Below are 19,585 nucleotides of genomic sequence, written 5' to 3' on the forward strand. Positions count from 1 at the left end.
CATTTTTTTTATTAATCCATAATACCTAATTATATTTTTTTTATGAGATAGGCGGCAAACGAGCAGACAGGTCGCCTTGCAGTCAACGATCACTGCCGCCCATGGACACCCGAAACACCAGAAACTTAAGATGGGTGTACATACGCTCTTTTCTTATGTGTATGTTTGTTTATGTGAGGTTTGTAATACTTAGGAGACAAAAGAGCACATGCATGTTGGCTAATTGGCTACTGATTGAAACAACGATTGAGGTGCATTCTTATCACAATTGATACGCCATTGAATTTGAATTGGTTCATTAGGCCGAAAGGCGGTCCGGTATATGTTTTAATTATATGTATGCTATCATGACTCCATTAATCAATATTATAACTTTATTTAGGAAGACTACTTATAACTTGCACCAATTTAAGTCCAGTGAACTAAGATTCTAAACTAACTGGTTTTTTAAAGTGTACGTTAAAATAAAGTACTAACGACAAAAAAATGCTTATTAAATAGCATCTAAAATATTAAGTCAAATAAAGATCAAATCAATTTTCATACCTTCGCGCCAATCACGCCTTGATGTCAGTATTATTTACGATAACGTTATTGTTATTATATTATGAATCGTTATATCGTTATCAACATCGTTACATAACGAACATGTTTACATATTTCCGAACGTAAATAACAGGGCGTGATTCCAATTTCCGAACGCAGCAAATATTTTTGACATGAAACGTCACGTCATACGTCACGCAATAGGAATTATACGCGTAGTCAAAGTCGCGAAATTGCCCTTTAAAGAAGCCCGAGCCTCTCGAGCACGGGCGCGACCGGAACGGCATGTAAACATGCGGATCAGCTGTGGCTGGATCCGGACCGAGAGCGAGCGTGGCGTGTGAGCGAGGCCAGACATCGAGGCTCGGGGCGGAGCGGCCCAGCGACGTCATGTCGATCGAGTACGTGCTGGTGAGCGAGGGCGAGCAGGACGAGCCCATCGAGCTGCCCACCGAGGAGGACGGATCGCTGCTGCTCAGCACCGTGGCGGCGCAGTTCGCGGGCGCCAGCGGGCTCAAGTACCGCGACCGCGCCGCCGGCCGCCTGCGCGGGCTGCGCCTGGTGGAGCAGCGCCTGTCGCCGCCGCCGGGCGGCTGGGCGGCGCACCGCTACTTCTGCGCGTTCCCGCGCCGCGCCAGCCCCGAGCCGCGCTCCGAGCCCGACGAGCCGAGGCCGCGCTGCTCCGACCTCATCGTGCTGGGGCTGCCGTGGAAGACGGGCGAGGAGGCGGTGCGCGAGTACTTCGCCGCCTTCGGCGAGCTGCTGATGGTGCAGGTGAAGCGCGACGCCGCCACGGGGCTCAGCAAGGGCTTCGGCTTTATCAAGTTTGCGGATTACGGCGCGCAGCTGCGGGCGCTCGGCCGGCGGCACCTGATAGACGGACGCTGGTGTGACGTGCGCGTGCCGAACAGTAAAGAGGGGGGTGGCGGTGCACCCCGTAAAGTGTTTGTGGGCCGCTGCACGGAGGCCCTGTCGGCTGATGACCTTCGTGAGTACTTTGCTAACTTTGGCCAGGTTACTGATGTGTTCGTACCCAAACCGTTTCGCGCATTCAGCTTTGTGACGTTCCTGGACCCGGAGGTGGCGCAGTCTCTGTGCGGGCAGGATCACATCATCAAAGGCGTGTCGGTGAACATCAGCACTGCATCGCCGAAGCGTGAGCGTGGCCGAGGCGCCTTGCTCGGCTGGAATGTGCTGCCGGAGCCGCGGGTCTACAACTGGGTGGGCGAGGCCTGGCCTCCGCCGCCCACGCAAGCTCCACCACTCGACTCCAAGCCCTACCTCAAATATGAGTGACCACTGTACATACTTTGTCCACGGACATGCTCTTCTCGTTGATTGCTGTCAGATTTTATATGAAAGAAATGTGTAAATAATATAATATAAATAGTATGAAGTTGTCCATGCTTGTTTTATTTATGTTTTTCTACTCGAAATGTGGAGACCCTGGGTGCTGGTTGTCTTTGGATGGACTGTATCAGCAATGTGATTAGCAAAGCTCGGCGTGCGAAAAGGAAATTCGTGTCTTGTGTCGATTTAATTTATCTCCACTCGTTTCGCACTTGTATCGTAATGTACTATTATTTTGATATTTACATACTTTATTGATGGCTGGTTTGAGCTGGAGCGAGGTTACGAGGGTCGCTGAAGATAGGAAGGCGTGGCGCGAACTTATGAAGGCCCTTGGCACCTCTGGGGTGCTTAGGCACACCTCGGAAACTGGCGATCAAATATTTTTTTTTTTTTTTTAATTTATTAAAGAACAAACAGTCATACAATATACATATGTAAACTTAGCTATATTGCCAAAATTTAATTAATTATAGACCTATAGTTCTCCAATTTACAAAAATCGAGTTACAATAAGAGTATTAAAGTATATTTATTACCTACTATATGATAGGCAGTGTAGTTAAATACATTAAGAAGTGTAAGAGAAATTAATTCAAAATATATGAAAGAGGCGCGTTCCTAACACACAGTCTAAGCTCGTGTAGGTAAACGCATACCATGCTTGTATGAGTGAAATATGACAGGTCGACTGTTCGCGTTTTTGACAGGCGGTAACCGAGGGGGTGGGCGGCACTTTCAGCGGGGAGCGGGAGTGGCCATACTGTACGATAGTACTCTTTATTATACTGTGCCTTAGGACTGCAACAACAACATCATGCCACTATTATCGCTACGTCCTTAATTTGTAGGGTCACTATGTTTACCATAACTCAACTTTGTTTTGTAGCTTCAGCCCTTGAATTTAAAGAACCTTATACCTGTCTCTAATCCAACCAACTGTCTTTTAGAACATCATCACCATTTGCTTGCCCTATCCCAATTACTTGGGGTCAGCGCAGCATGTCTAGCTACTGTTAGAGCGGTTTCACACTACGCCCGATCCGAATCCGTGAAAATAAGATCTGTCGTAGCCATACAACTATTAGCAGGCCTGTCCCACTCGCGCGTGTAGGTATCGAACTGTAAGTCCCCTCGCGAGGGGCAAATCAGTAGGGGCGAGCAGTGACGCACGCGTGAGCGTTGTTCGTCGCATACCTACGTATAGTAGTGATTCGACCGCTGTCACAGAATTGATATTTTATCGTGATCGTACTATTCGAAACCTCATTTGTTTACAAAAATAACTAAAGGGTGGAATTATTCAAGGCCTTTGAGTAGGTAATATCATATCAGGCCTGTTTCAATTAAGGTACTTATTTACCTCTATTTAAACTTTATTGCACAAATTTTCTATAAAAAGTACAAATGGCGGACTTAACGCCTTAAGGCATTCTCTATATACCAGTCAACCATTGGGCAAAACAGAGATAGTTAGTTTGGTGCACAAGATTATAAAGCCAGTATGAGATTGTAATGATTAAATACAAGTCGATACCTACCATTATAAAATAAACATACACAAATACAATAAATAAACCTACATACACATTAGAACCTACTTATGTACTTATGTAAGTAAGTACGCCTTAGTTACACGCGAATTTATTAGAATTAAACCTACATACCACTAAGACATATCTTAGGATTTTTCGAGCTTAAGTAGAGCAATATAAAAAAGGTAGGAATTAAATATTAAGATTATATTATTTTTTAAAAGGAGACAACCCTATATGGTCAGAAAAGGTACGAGTTACGCGATAGAAAGAAAGCGTACTTCTACTTTAAGGGTGCGCGCACACGGGCGACAAAGTTGCTCGGCGACTTTCGTATTTGTATGAAAAGTTGCGTCGCCTCGTCTGCGCACCTTCATACTAGCCCATAGACCGAGCGACGGAGACAAAACAGTTTTGTCTCCCGTCTGTGGGGGCCCTAATATAATTATAGGCATTTAGCGTTGCGCGGTCGGAATTTGAACTTAATAGTATCGTAGCATGAGTCGTTATTTCTTTAAACAGGTTTTTGGAGAGGGCTTTCTGTACTTGTACTAATATGTATTCTGTGCTATTATGGTAGTTAGTATGGTAGTATGGTGGTTAGTATGGTAGTTTATCTTTTTCGTTTATAATTACATACCTTTTTGGGCATGTGCCTACCTACCTACAGTATGTTTTTCCAAAATATGTCAGTAACACGAATCACCATTATTTTGAAATCGAGAGGATTTCCAAGACTGTTTGCCCTTAGCTGGGATGGGTAGCTGTCCTAACCTAACGGACCCATTATCAAATACACCACGTATGTCAAGGAGAATGGTAAAATAAAAACCAAGGTGAAAAATAATGCACGTTTAATCACAGAGCGCTTGCGCCAAGTCAGTAACAAAATAAATTAGCACAACAACCATACTTATACACAGGAACTACTTAGCGCTACCTTAGACTATCGCCGGGGTCGCTCGCGGAGCGCGCCCGGCGCTGCAGCGGCCTGATCTAAGCTACAAACATCACAGCTGTCTTACACCCAGTTTTGGACTTGAAATTATTTATAATTCTTGTTCGAAACTCAAAAATTCGTTACAAAACGTAAGTTTGCATCACATTTACAATTTAAAAAAATGTATGAATTATTTTTACGAAGCGGTCTTTTTTTATCCGTTCTTACACATTTTATAATGTTTCTAGCTTAAAGCGTGTATTTTTGAACCCTCCATTACCGAGTCAAACCCGAGTAACAGACATTTAGCTTAGCTTTCTCGTAAACTAGCATAATCAGGCCGTCTGCATTAGGAATGTACAAGTATTTGACTCATGATTATATTAACTATATACGCCCAATATAAATAAATAACATCACATCTTAATAGTGTTGTATCATTACGGCAGATCTATTTTAGTGCTTTTATATCTTTGGTTTCATATTACATCGTAATGAATTCAGTGTTGAAATTTTGTTATAAGAAAAGTTTAGACATTCGAGTAACGGACCAAATAAATACAATCACTTATAAAACTAACTATTTTACATGGACACATGTAAATATGTACTAAATATACCCCGAGGTACTAAATAGAGAGGCTTACAAAAAATACCTGTCAAGTAGAAGATAAAGGGGCGCCCGCGCTTCGTATAGAAGCCGCGGGCGCCGCCGCGCTCGTCTCGAGCGATAAAAGTTCACCAATTATAAAAAAGACTCTCAAAGAGATTCGCGAAATCCGGTAATATTTACACTACGTCTAATCTTGGGTCACAAGATCGTTAAATTAAATATTCTATAAAAGTCCGAGTCCGTCGCTCCGACCGTGAGCGACACGGGAGCGGGGGACACGGGGGGCTAGTGCTGGGCGAGCAGGTCGGAGACGTAGGCGGCGATGTGCGCGGCGGCGTCGCCGGCGAGGATGGTGCGGTGCGTGCCGGCCAGCTGCGCGGTGGTGAGGTCGCCGGCGCAGACCGCCTGGAGGCCGTAGTCGTCGTCGAGCGCCACGTAGTTGTCGCGCGCCTTGAAGAGCGTGACGGGCGCGCGCAGACGGGCGGAGGGCTTGTAGCGGTCGCCGAGCACGAGCTTGCGGTAGAAGCTGTGCGCGGCGCCGCGCAGCGCGTCCGGCGCCGCGCGCGCGCCGCCCGCCACGATGAGCTCCGTCACGCGCCCCACGCGCGCCTCCCAGCTCGGCAGCTTCTCCAGCTCTCCGGCCACCTGTACGAGGGAAAACTACTAAGTGAAACTTGATAACGGCCATCCGTCGGTCCTATTTGTAAAGGAATTCAAATGATAAAATTTAGCTAACATCTTGAACGTACGAACCGTTTAGCGTTGCCAGCTTTAACTTGTATACTAGTAAGTGAGTCACTAGCTGGCACTATAATCGATACTTCCATGCTAATATTATAAATGGGAAAGTGTGTGTGTCTGTTTGTTTGTCCGTCTTTCACGGCAAAACGGAGCGACGAATTGACGTGACTTTTTAAGTGGAGATAATTGAAGGGATGGAGAGTGACATAAGCTACTTTTGTCTCTTTCTAATGCGAGCGAAGCCGCGAGCAAAAGCTAGTAATATTATAAATGGGACGGAGTGTGTGTCCGTTTGTTTATCCGTCTTTCACGGCAAAACGGAGCCACGACTTGACGTAATTTTTTAAGTGTAGATGGTTGAAGGGACGGAGAGTGATATAGGCTGCTTTTTGTCCCTTTGATTACCTACTCTACTTTCCTAAAATGGGGGGTGAAAGTTAACGCGAGCGAAGCCGCTGGCAAAAGCTAGAATAAAATGAAACATTAGACAATTACCTTAGCCGCGTCGAGGTCCTGGAAGACCTGCGCGAAGTACGCCAACGCGTCAGCTTCATCCGACTGCGGCGTCCGCGCGGTGCGCTTCTTCTTGCCGCGCGTCGTGTGCGTCGCCACGAACGCCGGCGACCCGTCCACGAGCACCAGGCGCGTCGCACAGCCTTCCTTCTCCAGCTGTAACGCCATCTCGAAAGCCACGCCGGCGCCGAAGGAGTAGCCTAGCAAAGTGTAGGGGGGTTGCGGTTGCGCGGTGCGCACGTGCTTGACGTAGAAGCGCGCGAGCGCCGCCATGTCGTCGAGCGGCGCGGACGCGGCGCACTGCAGCCCGTACACCGTGCCCTTCACGTTGGCCGCCACGCCGCGCAGCAGGTCCACCACGCCTTCGATCGGGTGCACCTGACACAAAAAACATGGTTAAGACAATTGGTTTAAAAATTATGGTTTCGCACTACGTCCGATCCGAATCCGTATAAATGAAATCCGTCGTAACCATCAAACTATTTGTACGATCATCTACGTACTACATCCGGAGAATGATGAAAAGTAATCGGAGTACAACAATCAGGAGATCCGCGTATCCATATCGAATGATGTTCTTTGGATGTTCTACATATTACATGTTACTTATGGTTTCATATTTATTGTCTAGCTAGATACTCTTAGATAAACGAGTTCACTAGGTACATTAACACTAACAGCTTTCGCATTTTTTACTCCATTCAAAATTTACCTTCAAACAAAATGTACATAATACCATCCCATCATCCAAACTCACCATGAATATCGGCTTGTCGTCGGCGCTGGCGGGCGGCTGCGACGGCAGCTTGACGAGCACCTGCTTGGGCATGAGCTCGCCGAAGCTCGCGAACTGCACCAGCTCGTCTGTGGGGGCCGGGGCGCCGCCGGCCGGGGGCTCCGCGGCGCCGGAGTCGCCGCCCATGTCGCGCAGCTTGGCGAACGTGAGCGCGCGGATCTCTTGCACGCCCAGGAGGACGTCGTAGCCGCGCTCGAGCGTCTGCTTGATCTCGGCGCCCATGAGGGAGTCCATGCCGAGTTCGGCCAGGTTCGCGGTTTCGGAGACCTTGCTCGGGTCCTTGATGCCTGGAAGTGAATGGAATTGTGAGAATTTTTGCAAAAAAGATTAAATAAAGGGCTTCTCGCGATAGTCTACATTTCATTATCTGCGTCATTCACAATCACCGCGGCGACGCACAATATTGTTAACACTAAAGCTTAAAATGTAGGTTCTCGAGACAATGCTTCGATTTTCTAAAGAGATAAGAGCGATAGCGTATGCCTGGATAACGCAAGGAGGATGATGATTAGAGCGATACATATTCTTGTCGAAGTATTTCGACATTTCGAGAATTTTGCCGACCGTTGTTTACACATGATTAGCTATATCAAATACTATGTAAACTCTACGAGTTAATACGTGCAGCTCGGTGCCAAAGTTGGCAACAGGCACACTAGCGCTCCTAGCGGCATGAGTTGATCAAAATAGTTTAGTTTCATACAGCATAAAATTTAAAAAAATTACAAATTCTTATTTTTTTGTTTTATTCCGTCTAAAAATGTTAAAGTAGATCAAGTAATAGCATTTTCTATTTTAATTTACTCAAATAAAAGTCTGAACAACTACTTTGATCAACTCAAACCGCTAGATGGCGCTAGTAAAATTGTTGCCGCTCAATTGTATGGGAAACGTCAGAAGCTGCACGTATTATAGTATATAGTATTTGGCTATATCCCAGAATATTTCATTAAAAAAAATAGTTGTCTGTAAAGTCGATTTACGGACGGTAGTTTGACGTGACAAGGACAACCGTGCCGCGCTCTCGCTTGCGGAGTTATTAGACGTTGTTACGTCAAAATATAATATATGCACATAATAATATACGTACCAAGGATATTAGCCACAGCCTGCACGAGGTCCTGCGTAGGCTTGTCCTGCGCTCTCCTCTTGTCGGCCAACACGACCGAGGAGGCCACCGCGTGCGGCAGCGCCAGCAGCGTGCCCAGCGTGGTCAGACAGCTGGCGATGCGCTGCGGCATGGTGCCTCCCACCTCCGTGTCCTCGCTGCCGTGCATGGCCGTCATGATGAGCCCCACGTCGCCGATGGCGCCCCACTGCACGGCGAGCGCCGGGAGCCCGTGGGCCTGGCGGCGCTCGCACAGGCGCTCCATGGCGCTGTTGGCGAGCCCGTAGTTGGTCTGGCCGGCGTTGCCGCGCCCGCACGACACGGACGAGAACGCCACGAAGTGCTCCAGCTCGGGCGCCAGCTCGCGGGACGCCACGTCCAGCGCGCGGGTACCTGAGGGAACAATTCAACTTTAATAAATACAATACGATCATAATGAAAACAATTTAAAAAGTGACCAATAAAGAATGGGGGACGAATGCAGAATGAATTTAAGAACTTGACAAAAAATAAACAGAACGGATCCTAAACGATACCGTTTCGATCATTCCAGCGATTCCAGCTCTTCGCATTTCTCACGCCATCTATATTTGTGTTTTAGTACTAACCATCAATCTTGGGCTTGGCGCAGATGTGGAAGTCCTCCGAGGTGTGGTTCTCCAGAAATGCGTCACGCAGCATTGCAGCCAGATTGAAGATGCCCCCGACAGGCGCACCACTTTGAAGCCCTTCTTACGTCATCTAAGTGCAAGTTCTGGTACTAACCGTCAATCTTAGGTTTAGCGCAGATGCGGAAGTCCTCCGGGGTCTGGTTCTCCAGGAAGGCGTCCCGCAGCACGGCGGCCAGGTTGAAGATGCCCCCGACCGGCGCGGCGGCCGCGGCCTCCTTCAGGAGCGCGCGGGCGCCGGCTTCCGTGGTGGCGTCGGCGGTCGACACCAGCACTTTGATGCCCTTCTCGCGCCATCTGGGGAACAAAATATATTATTAAAGTCTCACACTGAGCAATCAGCATAGAGCATACGCCTGTATTCTCAAGCAGGCAAGGTAGAACACGTGTTATTGCTCGAGCTTCAGTGCCAGTAATTAAGAGGTTAAAAGAAAACGATATTTTGAAATTGCAGTGACAGACTGCTAGCAGCTCATCGCCCATACTTTCACGATACCCGCGGGAAGAAGGGGGGTGACAAAATTCTGCAGAGATATCTGAAAAGACAGCTGAAATAGTTAAAATTGAAAACGGTGCGTACCTGCGGATGCACCAAGCTTGGTAGCCAGTACGCACGCCACTGCGCGAGTTGAAGACGAGCGTGCGCGCGCCGTTCTTGACGAGCCACTCGCCTAGCTCCAGACCGAAGCCGCCCAGACCACCTGTCGCACGAATATTACTCGTTACACATACGTAAACTCATGTCTGTATTCCCAAAAGGGACTAAAAGGGGCAGGCATATGAAAATGCTCAAGTTTCAGAGGTTTGAAAGAAAAAGAAATTGATATTGCACTGGCTTGCTAGCCCATCCCCCACTTCACAATGAGGAGGCTCACTGACATTTTATCCCGCCAGGCGGCGCCTGTGCAAGTGCCTAAGCATGTCACTGTCGTTCTGTCATGTGAGAGAGATAAAAATATCTCGCTCTCATGTATAAAATGTTTTATCTATGCAATGGATGAATAAGGTGGCGCCATCTGTCATTGAGTGTGCCTTCTCATTGAACCCATACCCTACACTACAGTCGCATCAACGATACCCAGACGAGGCAAGGAGATGGTGAAATTCTTAACTCATCAAACGGGAAATTACTGATTAATTGATCATAACTGTTAATACACGTAAATCGGTGACTACGTTCTTATATCGGTGACTACGCCCCAACCCCCTCATGTGTTTGATAGCCGAGAGGTTGGACTGTCCATATTTAAGGCATTGTGAGGACTTGCATGTTTCTAGAAGTACGTATTATGTTTAACCACTAATTACGTGCTCCTAGAAACATTGCCCTAGTAGTCTAGTATTAATGTAAATAAAATAAGTACTAACATAGCTCTTAAGTGCAGACTAACCATAATACTATGAGTCATACTGTTACTCGAAATAAAGAATTTATTATATTATATTATTATATATCCATACTAATATTATAAATGGGAAAGTGTGTGTGTCTGTTTGTTTGTCCGTCTTTCACGGCTAAACGTAGCGATAAATTGACGTGATTTTTTAGGTGGAGATAGTTGAAGGGATGGAGAGTGATATAGGCTACTTTTTGTCCCTTTCTAATGCGAGCAAAGCAGCAGGCAAAAGCTAGTGTTTTATAAAACAAAAAGTTCCTATGAAGTCCACACTTTTATAAAATTTTTGCGGGTCCTTGTGAGTTAATTGGAAAAGTGAAATAGGTACATACCGACGAGCACGTAGCTCTTGGCGGGGTGCATGTAAGTGCGCGGCATGGCGGACAGCAGCCGGGCGGGCGCGGGCTTGTTGCCGGCCTCCTCCTCGCGCACGCGGATCAGCACCTTGCCGATGTGCTTGCCTGTCGCCATGAACCTGCGGAATTAATGTTCACTCAAATACTGGTAATGTCACAAAGCGGGTTGACTACAGTTTGCTACCGTCAGCTATTGTCGAAACACACAGCGTTTTGCGAGGACGGATTATAGAAGTTCAAAAGACGACGAAAAACATTGTAATTTCAAATTATATTGAGAAAGAATAACATGCACAGCACAGTAAACGGCGATAAAGAAGGCATATTGGTTTTTCGTCTTCATAGAGCGTTGTCTCTTTCTTGCTTATGTGCTCTTTCCAAAGACCGATGTGAATTCTTTATCGGCGTTTATTTTTTTATTTTTTTTATTAGACATGTTTCATGAAAATCGGTCCACTATGTCGCGGTCGGGGGTTTTTTCAAAATTTTAATTATCTGGTTAGGTTATAACAAGTTTTCGCCGGAAAAGTATTCAGTATCAAGTTTCTTTTATCAAACAAGAAAATGTTGGCCATAAAAGTATTAACATTCTATTAGGAAAAGTAAAGTATATGATGTTCGGTTCGGAGACTCACCGGAAGGCCTGCTCGAGCTGCGAGTCGGCGTAGACGGTGGCGGGCAGCGGGCGCACGGCGCCGGCGCGCATGCCCTCCGTCACACACCGCACGACCTCCGCCTTCTCGGGGTGGTCGCCGCGCGCGTCGAACAGCGCGTCCAGCAGGATGCCGTGCACCGTGGTGTTCTTCAGCAGCACGGCCATGCCCAGCGCGCTGTTGGCGCTCAGGTCCAGCTTGCCGATCTCCAGGAAGCGCCCGCCCACCGCCAGGCAGCGCAGCGACGCCTGCAGCTTGTCGCCCGCCAGCGAGTTCAGCACCAGGTCCACGCCGCGCCCGCGGGTCCTGCGGAGTACCAGCTGCTCGAACGAGCAGTCGCGAGAGTTGCCGATGTTGGCTTCGGGTAGTTGCGGGAAGCGCTCGCGGAGGAATGCGCGCTTGTCCGGGGTTCCGACTGTCGTGAACACGGTGCAACCGGCGTGTAGCGCTATAGCGATCGCCGCTTGACCTACACCACCGGTACCCGCGTGTATGAGCACGGCTTCTCCTTTACGCATGCGCCCACGGACAGAGAGAGCGTAGTACGCGGTGGCGTAGGCTACAGGTACAGTCGCGGCCTCTTCTAGCGACCATTCCTTCGGCACCTCCCACATGAAGCCCTCGTCGGCCATGACGGTGGTGGCGAGCCCCTTGGCGGCCACCATGCCCATCACGCGCTTGCCGCTCGACGACCGCCCGCTGAACTCCAGCCCGAGGATACATTCCTGCGGAGGAAACGTTCACCTTAGAACGAGCTTGACTGTGTGCAAAAACTTTCAGCGTTTTAAAATCAATCAATTATATTTCTTATAAGTTTATATTGACACGCAAAGGATCACATCAGGCGGTAGTTATATCCAATGGAACGCCTAATGTCGCCGTCTGAAGTCAGCGTGGGGTTGCTTCGATTCAGCTACGGGAAGAGAGAAGTGTGTAGACATACCTGTCCGGCGAGGTCTCCGGGCAGCGCGTCGGGCGGCAGCTTGCCGGTGGCGAGCATGATGTCCCGGAAGTTGAGCGGCGCGTAGTACACGCGGCACAGGTCGGTGTGCGGCCGCGGCGGCGCGGAGGACGCGTGGCGCAGGTCGCTCTCGATCCAGCGCAGCGAGGACAGGTCGCCGCGGGTCAGCGTGTTCACGTACGCGTGCTCCACCTAAGGGGAATGTCACGGTTAACTATACTGTCACGAGTGTTGGTAGCTTTAGAGCGCCTTTAATCGGTCCTACATCCGATAGTCGGATCGGAAAATGTGTAATCGCACTTAGCATTTGAACCCCAATTTAATTAATGAATTGTTGGAATTTAAATATGTATGGGATAAAAGTTATTTATACTTTAGTTATTCAGCGATATGAGGGAATATTATCGAGTATATCAAATTTTTAAGAGAGCTATAGCAAAATTCCGAGGCAACTTTAGGAAGATGGTGAATTTACTAATTACTACCTACTTCGTAGAGACTGTTTCGAAATATTTTTTGCACATAACAGTAAGTAGTTACAAATAAGTGTGTTATAATTTATGTGGAATAAATTTGAGCTCACTATTCGCCAAGAAACTGTGTTCACTTTGGCGAAAAAATGCTTCAGTTTTTTTTTTTAATGAAATTTAATTACTATTTTTTTATCAATATATAATTTCTAGATTGACAATCATTTTACAATATACATTACATTATTATTGCTTATAAATAATAATAATAAATAAATATAGGACATTCTTACACAGATTGACTGAGGCCCACGGTAAGCTCAAGAAGGCTTGTGTTGTGGGTACTCAGACAACGATATATATAATATATAAATACTTATATACATAAAAAACATCCATGACTCAGGAACAAATATCTGTGCCCATCACACAAATAAATGCCCTTACCGGGATTCGAACCCGGGACCGCGGCGTAGCAGGCAGGGTCACTACCGACTGCGCCAGACCGGTCGTATATTAAATTAAAACAAAATAAAAAGTAAACCTTAACTAAATATTCCTAATTATGCTAGTCAAGTAGCCCGCCCCGCATCACTCCTGACGCAAAGGTACCCATCACGCTTGCTGCGTTTGCGCGCTGAACCGCGATGGACAACCTTTGCGCCAGGAACGACCCGGAGCCGGGGTAGAGACCCCTCCTGCAGGCGGCGCCTCAGCCCCCCCGATTGAATGAAATATAAGTTCGGCACATACCTGCAGCTGCGCCTCGGTGGTGTCGTCGAGCAGCAGATGGCGGAAGCAGCCCCACACGCCGGAGCGCAGCACGTTGAAGGCGAGGTCCTTCTGCACTTGCGTCTTGTACGCCGCCGCGTCGGGGCTGAACGCCTCCTTGGCCCCCGGGAGGTAGTACATGCGGACCTTGTCTCCTCCCGCTTCGCGTCGGAGACATGTGGCGAGCCCTGAACAATTTTATTTACGTGAGTTGTGTAATCGTCTGACTCCCTAGAGGCTATAGAAGTTTCATTTCAATACATTATATTATACTAATATGTCGTTCTTCTTCAGAGAAACATATCAAATTGTTACAGAAGAAAAAGATATAAGATTAATAAAGTATGAAAGTATAATATATAAATCTCAGTCTGTTATTAAATGGGTACTTTACATCTATTTAAAAATATTTTAAACGGATTACTCACGTGTTAAGTCGATATAACGCTCGACATGTTTCGATTCATTTCAGTAGCGACCCTGCCTCTACTCAGTAGCCGCGCGCGCATGGTATGCGCCCGCAGTCTGCGCCGCGCTCGCGACGAGTAAAGGCGGGGTCGCTACGAGTACTATTTAAAAAGATCTTCGGAAATGGATTGAAACATGTCGAGCGTTATATCGACTTAACACGTGAGTAGCATATTTTTAAATATGTTAGTCTCACGTGAGTTTATAGTTAAAATGACTATATACCTTGCACGCCGGAGCCGGCGTCGCGCGACCAGACATATATTCTTATGTCCTCGGTCTCGGCGCGCTTCATGGCGTCCTTGAGGGTCTCGACCCACGCGTAGTCGTCGTCGCGCGCCTCGATGGTGAGCTTGGTGGCCGGCACGGCGGGCTCGCGGCGCAGGAGCACGTACTCGCAGGACGCGGCGCGCGCGCGGGACACCTGTGGGGTAAACACGAATGTTTACTAACATAACTAAACGTTCATGAAGTGTATGAGGTTCGTACGAAGCGATTCTGCACAGGTTTTGAAGAAAAGTATAGCAGTATACCTCCTTATATAGATCGACAAATGTCGACTTAAACTACAGACATTTTGGAGCCTTAACTCAACTAAAATGCTTTAGAGCGCGGACTAGGCGAAATTATGGGTGATTATCTTGATTGATTGTCGCTTGCCATGCGACAATATGTAGAATACTTAACGAGTAGAAATAATAAATCTTCGTAAAAGTCAGCTATTTCATAGGTGGGTTCAGGAATGCTAGCCACGACAACAAAAAATCAGTCATCGCCTCGTTTCATACTTCTGTTATTTTTTTACGTGTTTCCGTGGCTAGCAATCTTGAACCCTGCACCAACACAGTGTCAGCTGACTACTACTGCTTTATTTATGGCCGTTAACCACTATACGAAAGTATCGCGCACGGAGACAAATGGTCACGGAAACCTTTTCGTGGCTTGGGGGTTTCTATTATACATATTTTTGCACTTTACTACAAGCCAGTAGGTATTTTGTTCCGTCTTGTCTCCTTCAGAGTGTCAGAAGTATAAAATACGTACCAGCGTGAGTCCAGCCTGCGTGAGCACAGCTTGCGCGGCGGCGTCGTCCAGGGCGCGCGCGGGCTCCTCCAGCAGCACGAAGCCGGCCGGGCCGGTGGCCGCGGCTAAAGCCGACAGCATCGCGGCGCCGTGACGCGACAACACGTCCGCTCCTAGTACTACGTGGCAGTCGGTTTCAATACCGCTGGTGGCGTCTTTCTTCGTCACCTGGAAAAATAACATTAGAAAATCTGTAGGACCTTAACAGCTAAAGGAAAAATCACGGATGAATTCAGCTCCCCATAATACTGATGTAGTGTGAAAAGAATTACCTTCGTATTGTTACGGACACGTATGAACGTGTCATGCTATTTCAGTCAGTCTCAGTACAAGATGTACTGAGATTGATTGAACTAGCATGATAAATACGAAGGAAACCCTTTTCGCACTATATGTGTAAGCGGTTTCGTTCTAATTTTAAAACGAGTGTGGGGTTGTAATGAAATTTCCACAGGTGCCACTAGTGTTTGATTGCGGATCCTTTTGTTTGACATAATGATTGAAAGTGATTGCAAGATTATCATTACCTAGTCATAATTCTGAAACGGTTAACTTTTCGGGGTTTTTTTAATGGGATAGGAGGCAAACGAGCAGACAGGTCGCCCGATGGTAAGCTATCACTGCCGCCCATGGACACCTGAAACACCAGAAGCTGAAGGTGCGTTGCCGGCATTTAAAACGGGTGTATGCTCTTTTCTTGAAGGTTTGAAAATCGTATAGGTCCGGAAATACTGCAGACGACAGTTCATTCCACAGTTTAGCTGTGCAGTTTAGTGTTTGATTGTCCATAAAATTAGTTGTATTAGTGAGAGTGAGCGCCACTGGTCACGCTGGCAATAGTCCCAGAGAGAAGTATGCGTACCTTGATGCCGAGCGGCTCCATGGCGGCGTTGTAGTGCGCCGCGTCGGCGCCCGCCGCCAGCGTCGCGTCCACGCGCACCGCCGGCTCCGCTTCCAGGACTGTGGACAACGTGCCCACAGTTAGTTAGGAGCTCGAGAGCTTATACGACAAAACAGACACAGAAACGTAATAATAGATGTAAGTCAAACTGAGATACCAACTCCGAAAATAACAAAAATACTTGGTTTAATTTTGGCGATTTTGGGGTCGGTCGCGGTTCAGTATAATCAATAACTTTGTGATTGGTGTAACATCCTGTGTAACAAAATTACTTCAAACTCGTTCAAGTAAGTAAAATTAACTAACCGCTGCAGGGTAGATGTTTCAAACATTGTGGGCGAGTGTGGTACACGGTTCGAGAGATCGAAGGTACTTTTTGAATTAGTAAAAGAGTGCAAGAGCTCAGGGTGTGAGGAGGTTACCCAAGTTGCCCAAGACAAGACCGGAGACAATGGAGGAATATGATTGGAGCCCTACACTCCAGCAGAGAGCAACAGGATATAAAGGAGTGTTACCTTGCATGGCGTGCGGCAGCAGCAGCGCCTCGGCGGGGCGCTGCAGCGCGGGCTCGGCCAGCTTCATCTTCAGCACGTTGCAGTTCTCCAGCGCCAGCTGCAGCGCCGCCGTCAGCGCCTGCCGCTTGCTGCGCCCCGTGTCCTCCGTGCCCACCCGCGCGCCGTCCAGCGGCACCCACACGTACTTCTCCAGCTTGGGCGCCGCCTGCGCGTTGGTGCGACGAGGCGCCAGAGACGTCTTCACGCCACGGAACTCTACCCCACCCGCCACGGTCACGTCCACGTTGCGGTGCAGCTTGATCGGAATAGTGCCGCCGGTCTGCTGCGCGGCCGCCTCGGCGGCCTCACGCTGCGCGATCGGGTCGATCAACGCGCGTTGCAGACGAGTGGGCAAGTAGAGCTCGCGAGTGTCGACGCCGATGATGCCGAACTGCAGCATCGTGTCCATGAACGAGATCCAGTTGTCCTCCCACTTGAGCTGGCCGTTCTTGCCGCGCCCGTCCGAGGATTTGATCCCCTGGAAGATGCCCTGGTAGTTGTAGCCGCGGAGGCGGAGTTCCTTGTAGATGTCCTCGGAGTCGAGAGCGGGGAGGTCTTCTTGCTTTTCTTCCGGGTCGATGAGGTCGGCGGCGGGCAGTCGCTCCGAAGCCGGGTCGTCGGTTAGACGCGCGGTGCCGGTGACGACGACGGCGCCGCCCTCGCAGACCTCGAAGTCGCCGGTGCCGCCGAGCAGCGTGACGAGGAAGCGCAGCGGCGCGTCGCGCGACACGATGGTGGCGCGCCGGAACTGCACGTTCTCCAACACCACCGGCGCCTCCTCGATCTTCAGGTTGTGCACCTTGGCCACCGTGCGCCACACTAGCGTCTGTCGGGAGAAACGAACACATTAGGAATGTGGCCTGTTTGAAATTAGTTTTTCACGATGCACGAAAATAGGTTATATATTATACAAGTTTTGAATGATTCACGATTAATTTGTTAAACTTATATTGACCGGGATACAGACCGTGATTAACTTTTCGATTTTTGTCGAGCTCTATTAAAGAGCGACTATTTAAAGTCCACCGCAGTGGTCTACTGTGGATCGATGAGGTCCAGAAACATCTGTGTGACCCTCAAGTGACCGAGTGGTATCAGATCGAACAGGATAAGAACGAATGGCGGAGTCTAGTGCCGGAAGCCAAGATCCACTTCAGATCTCTGAGCTAGCGCACCGCAGTAAGTACCGCTGTGTAACAAAATAATAACTTACTAGATATCCAGTGGCGGGGAAGAGGATTCTCCCGTCGATGTTGTGTCCGGCGATGAAGGCCTCGTCCGGCTTGCCGAGGTCGTACTCGATGATGTTCTCGCCGGTCCTGTTGGCCTGCTTGAAGTCGGCCACGGACCACTCGATGGAGTGGTCCCAGCCCACGGCCGACGCCAGCGCGGGCGTGCCGCGCGACACCGGGAACGACACGGCCGGGTACAGTCGCGCCACCTGTACAGTTAATAATTAATGTAAGTTTTTTGTACTTTCGAACTTTTATTAGTCGTGTACCTTTAACATCAATATATTCCTCAAAAAGCTATTAAATTTGTACATACACCAGTATCTTTTTGGCGCTTTTCGATACGGCGTATAAAAAGCACTTTTTAATAACATTTCATATAATTCTCCCACCTAGAAAATACATTACTGCCAATGTAACAACTAAATTCACACAATTCACCCGCCCAGAAAAAAAAACAAAAGCAGACAACTTTATTTTAATTATCGTCTTTGTCATATAAGTGAACATTATTAGACAAGTCTTTTTTTGTTTCCCGTTCTTTAGACGACAAACACTGTCGGGCATGCCTCGCTTCAGCTCAGCTGACAGTAGAACTCGACTTTGATCACCCTAGCACGCTCAGACACCACAACACAGGACTATCGGGTGTGAGTAGTAGTTACCTGTGGTTGCGCGCCGGCCGCGTACGCCTTGCCCACGGCACTGAGCAGGTGCACCAGGCAGTCGGGCGCGTCGCGGCGCACGAGCGGCACGTGCGCGGCGTCGGGCAGCGCGCGCTTGAGCACGGCCTGCAGCAGCGCGTGCGGCGCCACCTCCACCACCGCGGCGCGCGAGGGCACCAGCGCCAGCACCGACGCGAACCGCACCGGCGACAGCAGGTTGTTCACGTGGTACGCGGCGTCGCTCATTTTAGCTGGAAAATATTACATCACTTATTTCTTCTCACAACGAGAATATCAAGAGTAAGCTGAAGTACGTGGAAACCGGTGATAATTTGACCCGATATGAGTGATAATATGCAAGGCTCGAATAAAGGCCGGTCTTTTTGAAATCGTGACCGACATTTAGGGCACGCTTATAACTTGGCATCGTTCGGACTGTCTAGAGCCGATATAGAGCATACATATTAGGCATAAATAGGTGTCTATGTATGAAACATCGTAACGTTTTCTAAACAAATGACGGGCGTTCGTCCGAACCTTGCCGAGTGATACTATATGTCTCAAAATAATGTTAATATTGTTAAATGTAATCAGGGTCACTTTAACCGTTTATCGACCAAATAAGAGTCATCTGAACGAGCTTATTTTTTTTTTACTCAGACGTTCTTTGATCAGTGAAAACTCACCAAGATCCGAGCCCCACTGATCCTGAGGGATGGAGGATGAGAGCCAGCGCGCAGTGCGCGGTTTAGGCTTGGGGATGACCTGCAGCAAGCTGGTGCGCAGCTGCGTGGCGGCGGCGGCGATGTACTTGCTGTGGAAGGCCACGCCCGAGCTGTTGACGCGGCGCGCGAACACGCCCTCCGCCGACAGCTCCGCCACGAACTTCTCGATGGAGGCCGGCGGCCCGGAGATCTGCGAAAGACGGGAACGTTAATAGGATCAATTATTATTATTATTTATTAATCAGGCAGGCAGTTATAACAAGTGATAGTTGCATGTATCCAACAATTCTTTCTTAAGATGTGTTCTTTAAATTTGTTAAGTAGTTATCTAGTCGGTTCTTAAACTGGTTAACATTCAGTGCTGAGATCACGTCCTCTGGTAATTTGTTCCATGTTTTGACCACTCTGTTGCTGAGAAAATGTTTGCGAGGGTTGTTTTTAGATAATAGAAAGATAGATCATAGAATTGGGGAGGCAGAACAAGCTAATTATTTTTAAAATCGGGACTTAATCGCGTATGACTACTTATTAAACTGACC

The 19,585-nt window shown here is 48.2% G+C and overlaps 2 protein-coding genes across 4 annotated transcripts in view; one reads left to right on the forward strand and one right to left on the reverse strand.

Annotated features, from left to right (window-relative positions):
* Window positions 1-730: 730 nt before the first annotated feature.
* LOC125231786 (TAR DNA-binding protein 43-like) lies at window positions 731-1,948 on the forward strand. Its single transcript, XM_048137359.1, has one exon. It carries the CDS (start codon window positions 937-939, stop codon window positions 1,840-1,842), a length of 906 nt encoding a protein of 301 aa, XP_047993316.1. The 5' UTR covers window positions 731-936; the 3' UTR covers window positions 1,843-1,948.
* A 2,320-nt stretch (window positions 1,949-4,268) lies between these two features.
* LOC125232137 (fatty acid synthase) overlaps window positions 4,269-19,585 on the reverse strand; it is a 73,960-nt gene continuing 58,643 nt past the window's right edge. For all 3 annotated transcript variants that reach the window (XM_048137766.1, XM_048137767.1, XM_048137765.1), the window contains exons 7-23: window positions 19,008-19,236; window positions 18,322-18,572; window positions 17,638-17,865; window positions 16,386-17,250; window positions 15,832-15,929; window positions 14,931-15,137; window positions 14,112-14,310; window positions 13,401-13,606; window positions 12,160-12,369; window positions 11,199-11,941; window positions 10,540-10,682; window positions 9,391-9,511; window positions 8,908-9,107; window positions 8,125-8,535; window positions 6,996-7,321; window positions 6,221-6,616; window positions 4,269-5,629 (exon numbers count right to left, since the gene is read on the reverse strand). In XM_048137766.1, coding sequence (XP_047993723.1) covers window positions 5,270-5,629; window positions 6,221-6,616; window positions 6,996-7,321; window positions 8,125-8,535; window positions 8,908-9,107; window positions 9,391-9,511; window positions 10,540-10,682; window positions 11,199-11,941; window positions 12,160-12,369; window positions 13,401-13,606; window positions 14,112-14,310; window positions 14,931-15,137; window positions 15,832-15,929; window positions 16,386-17,250; window positions 17,638-17,865; window positions 18,322-18,572; window positions 19,008-19,236 — 5,193 coding nt within the window. In that variant the 3' untranslated portion in view covers window positions 4,269-5,269. The remainder of the gene's footprint in view (window positions 5,630-6,220; window positions 6,617-6,995; window positions 7,322-8,124; window positions 8,536-8,907; window positions 9,108-9,390; window positions 9,512-10,539; window positions 10,683-11,198; window positions 11,942-12,159; window positions 12,370-13,400; window positions 13,607-14,111; window positions 14,311-14,930; window positions 15,138-15,831; window positions 15,930-16,385; window positions 17,251-17,637; window positions 17,866-18,321; window positions 18,573-19,007; window positions 19,237-19,585) is intronic.

Source organism: Leguminivora glycinivorella, chromosome 12 (genome assembly GCF_023078275.1).
Source record: "Leguminivora glycinivorella isolate SPB_JAAS2020 chromosome 12, LegGlyc_1.1, whole genome shotgun sequence".
NCBI classification, from domain to species: domain Eukaryota; kingdom Metazoa; phylum Arthropoda; class Insecta; order Lepidoptera; family Tortricidae; genus Leguminivora; species Leguminivora glycinivorella.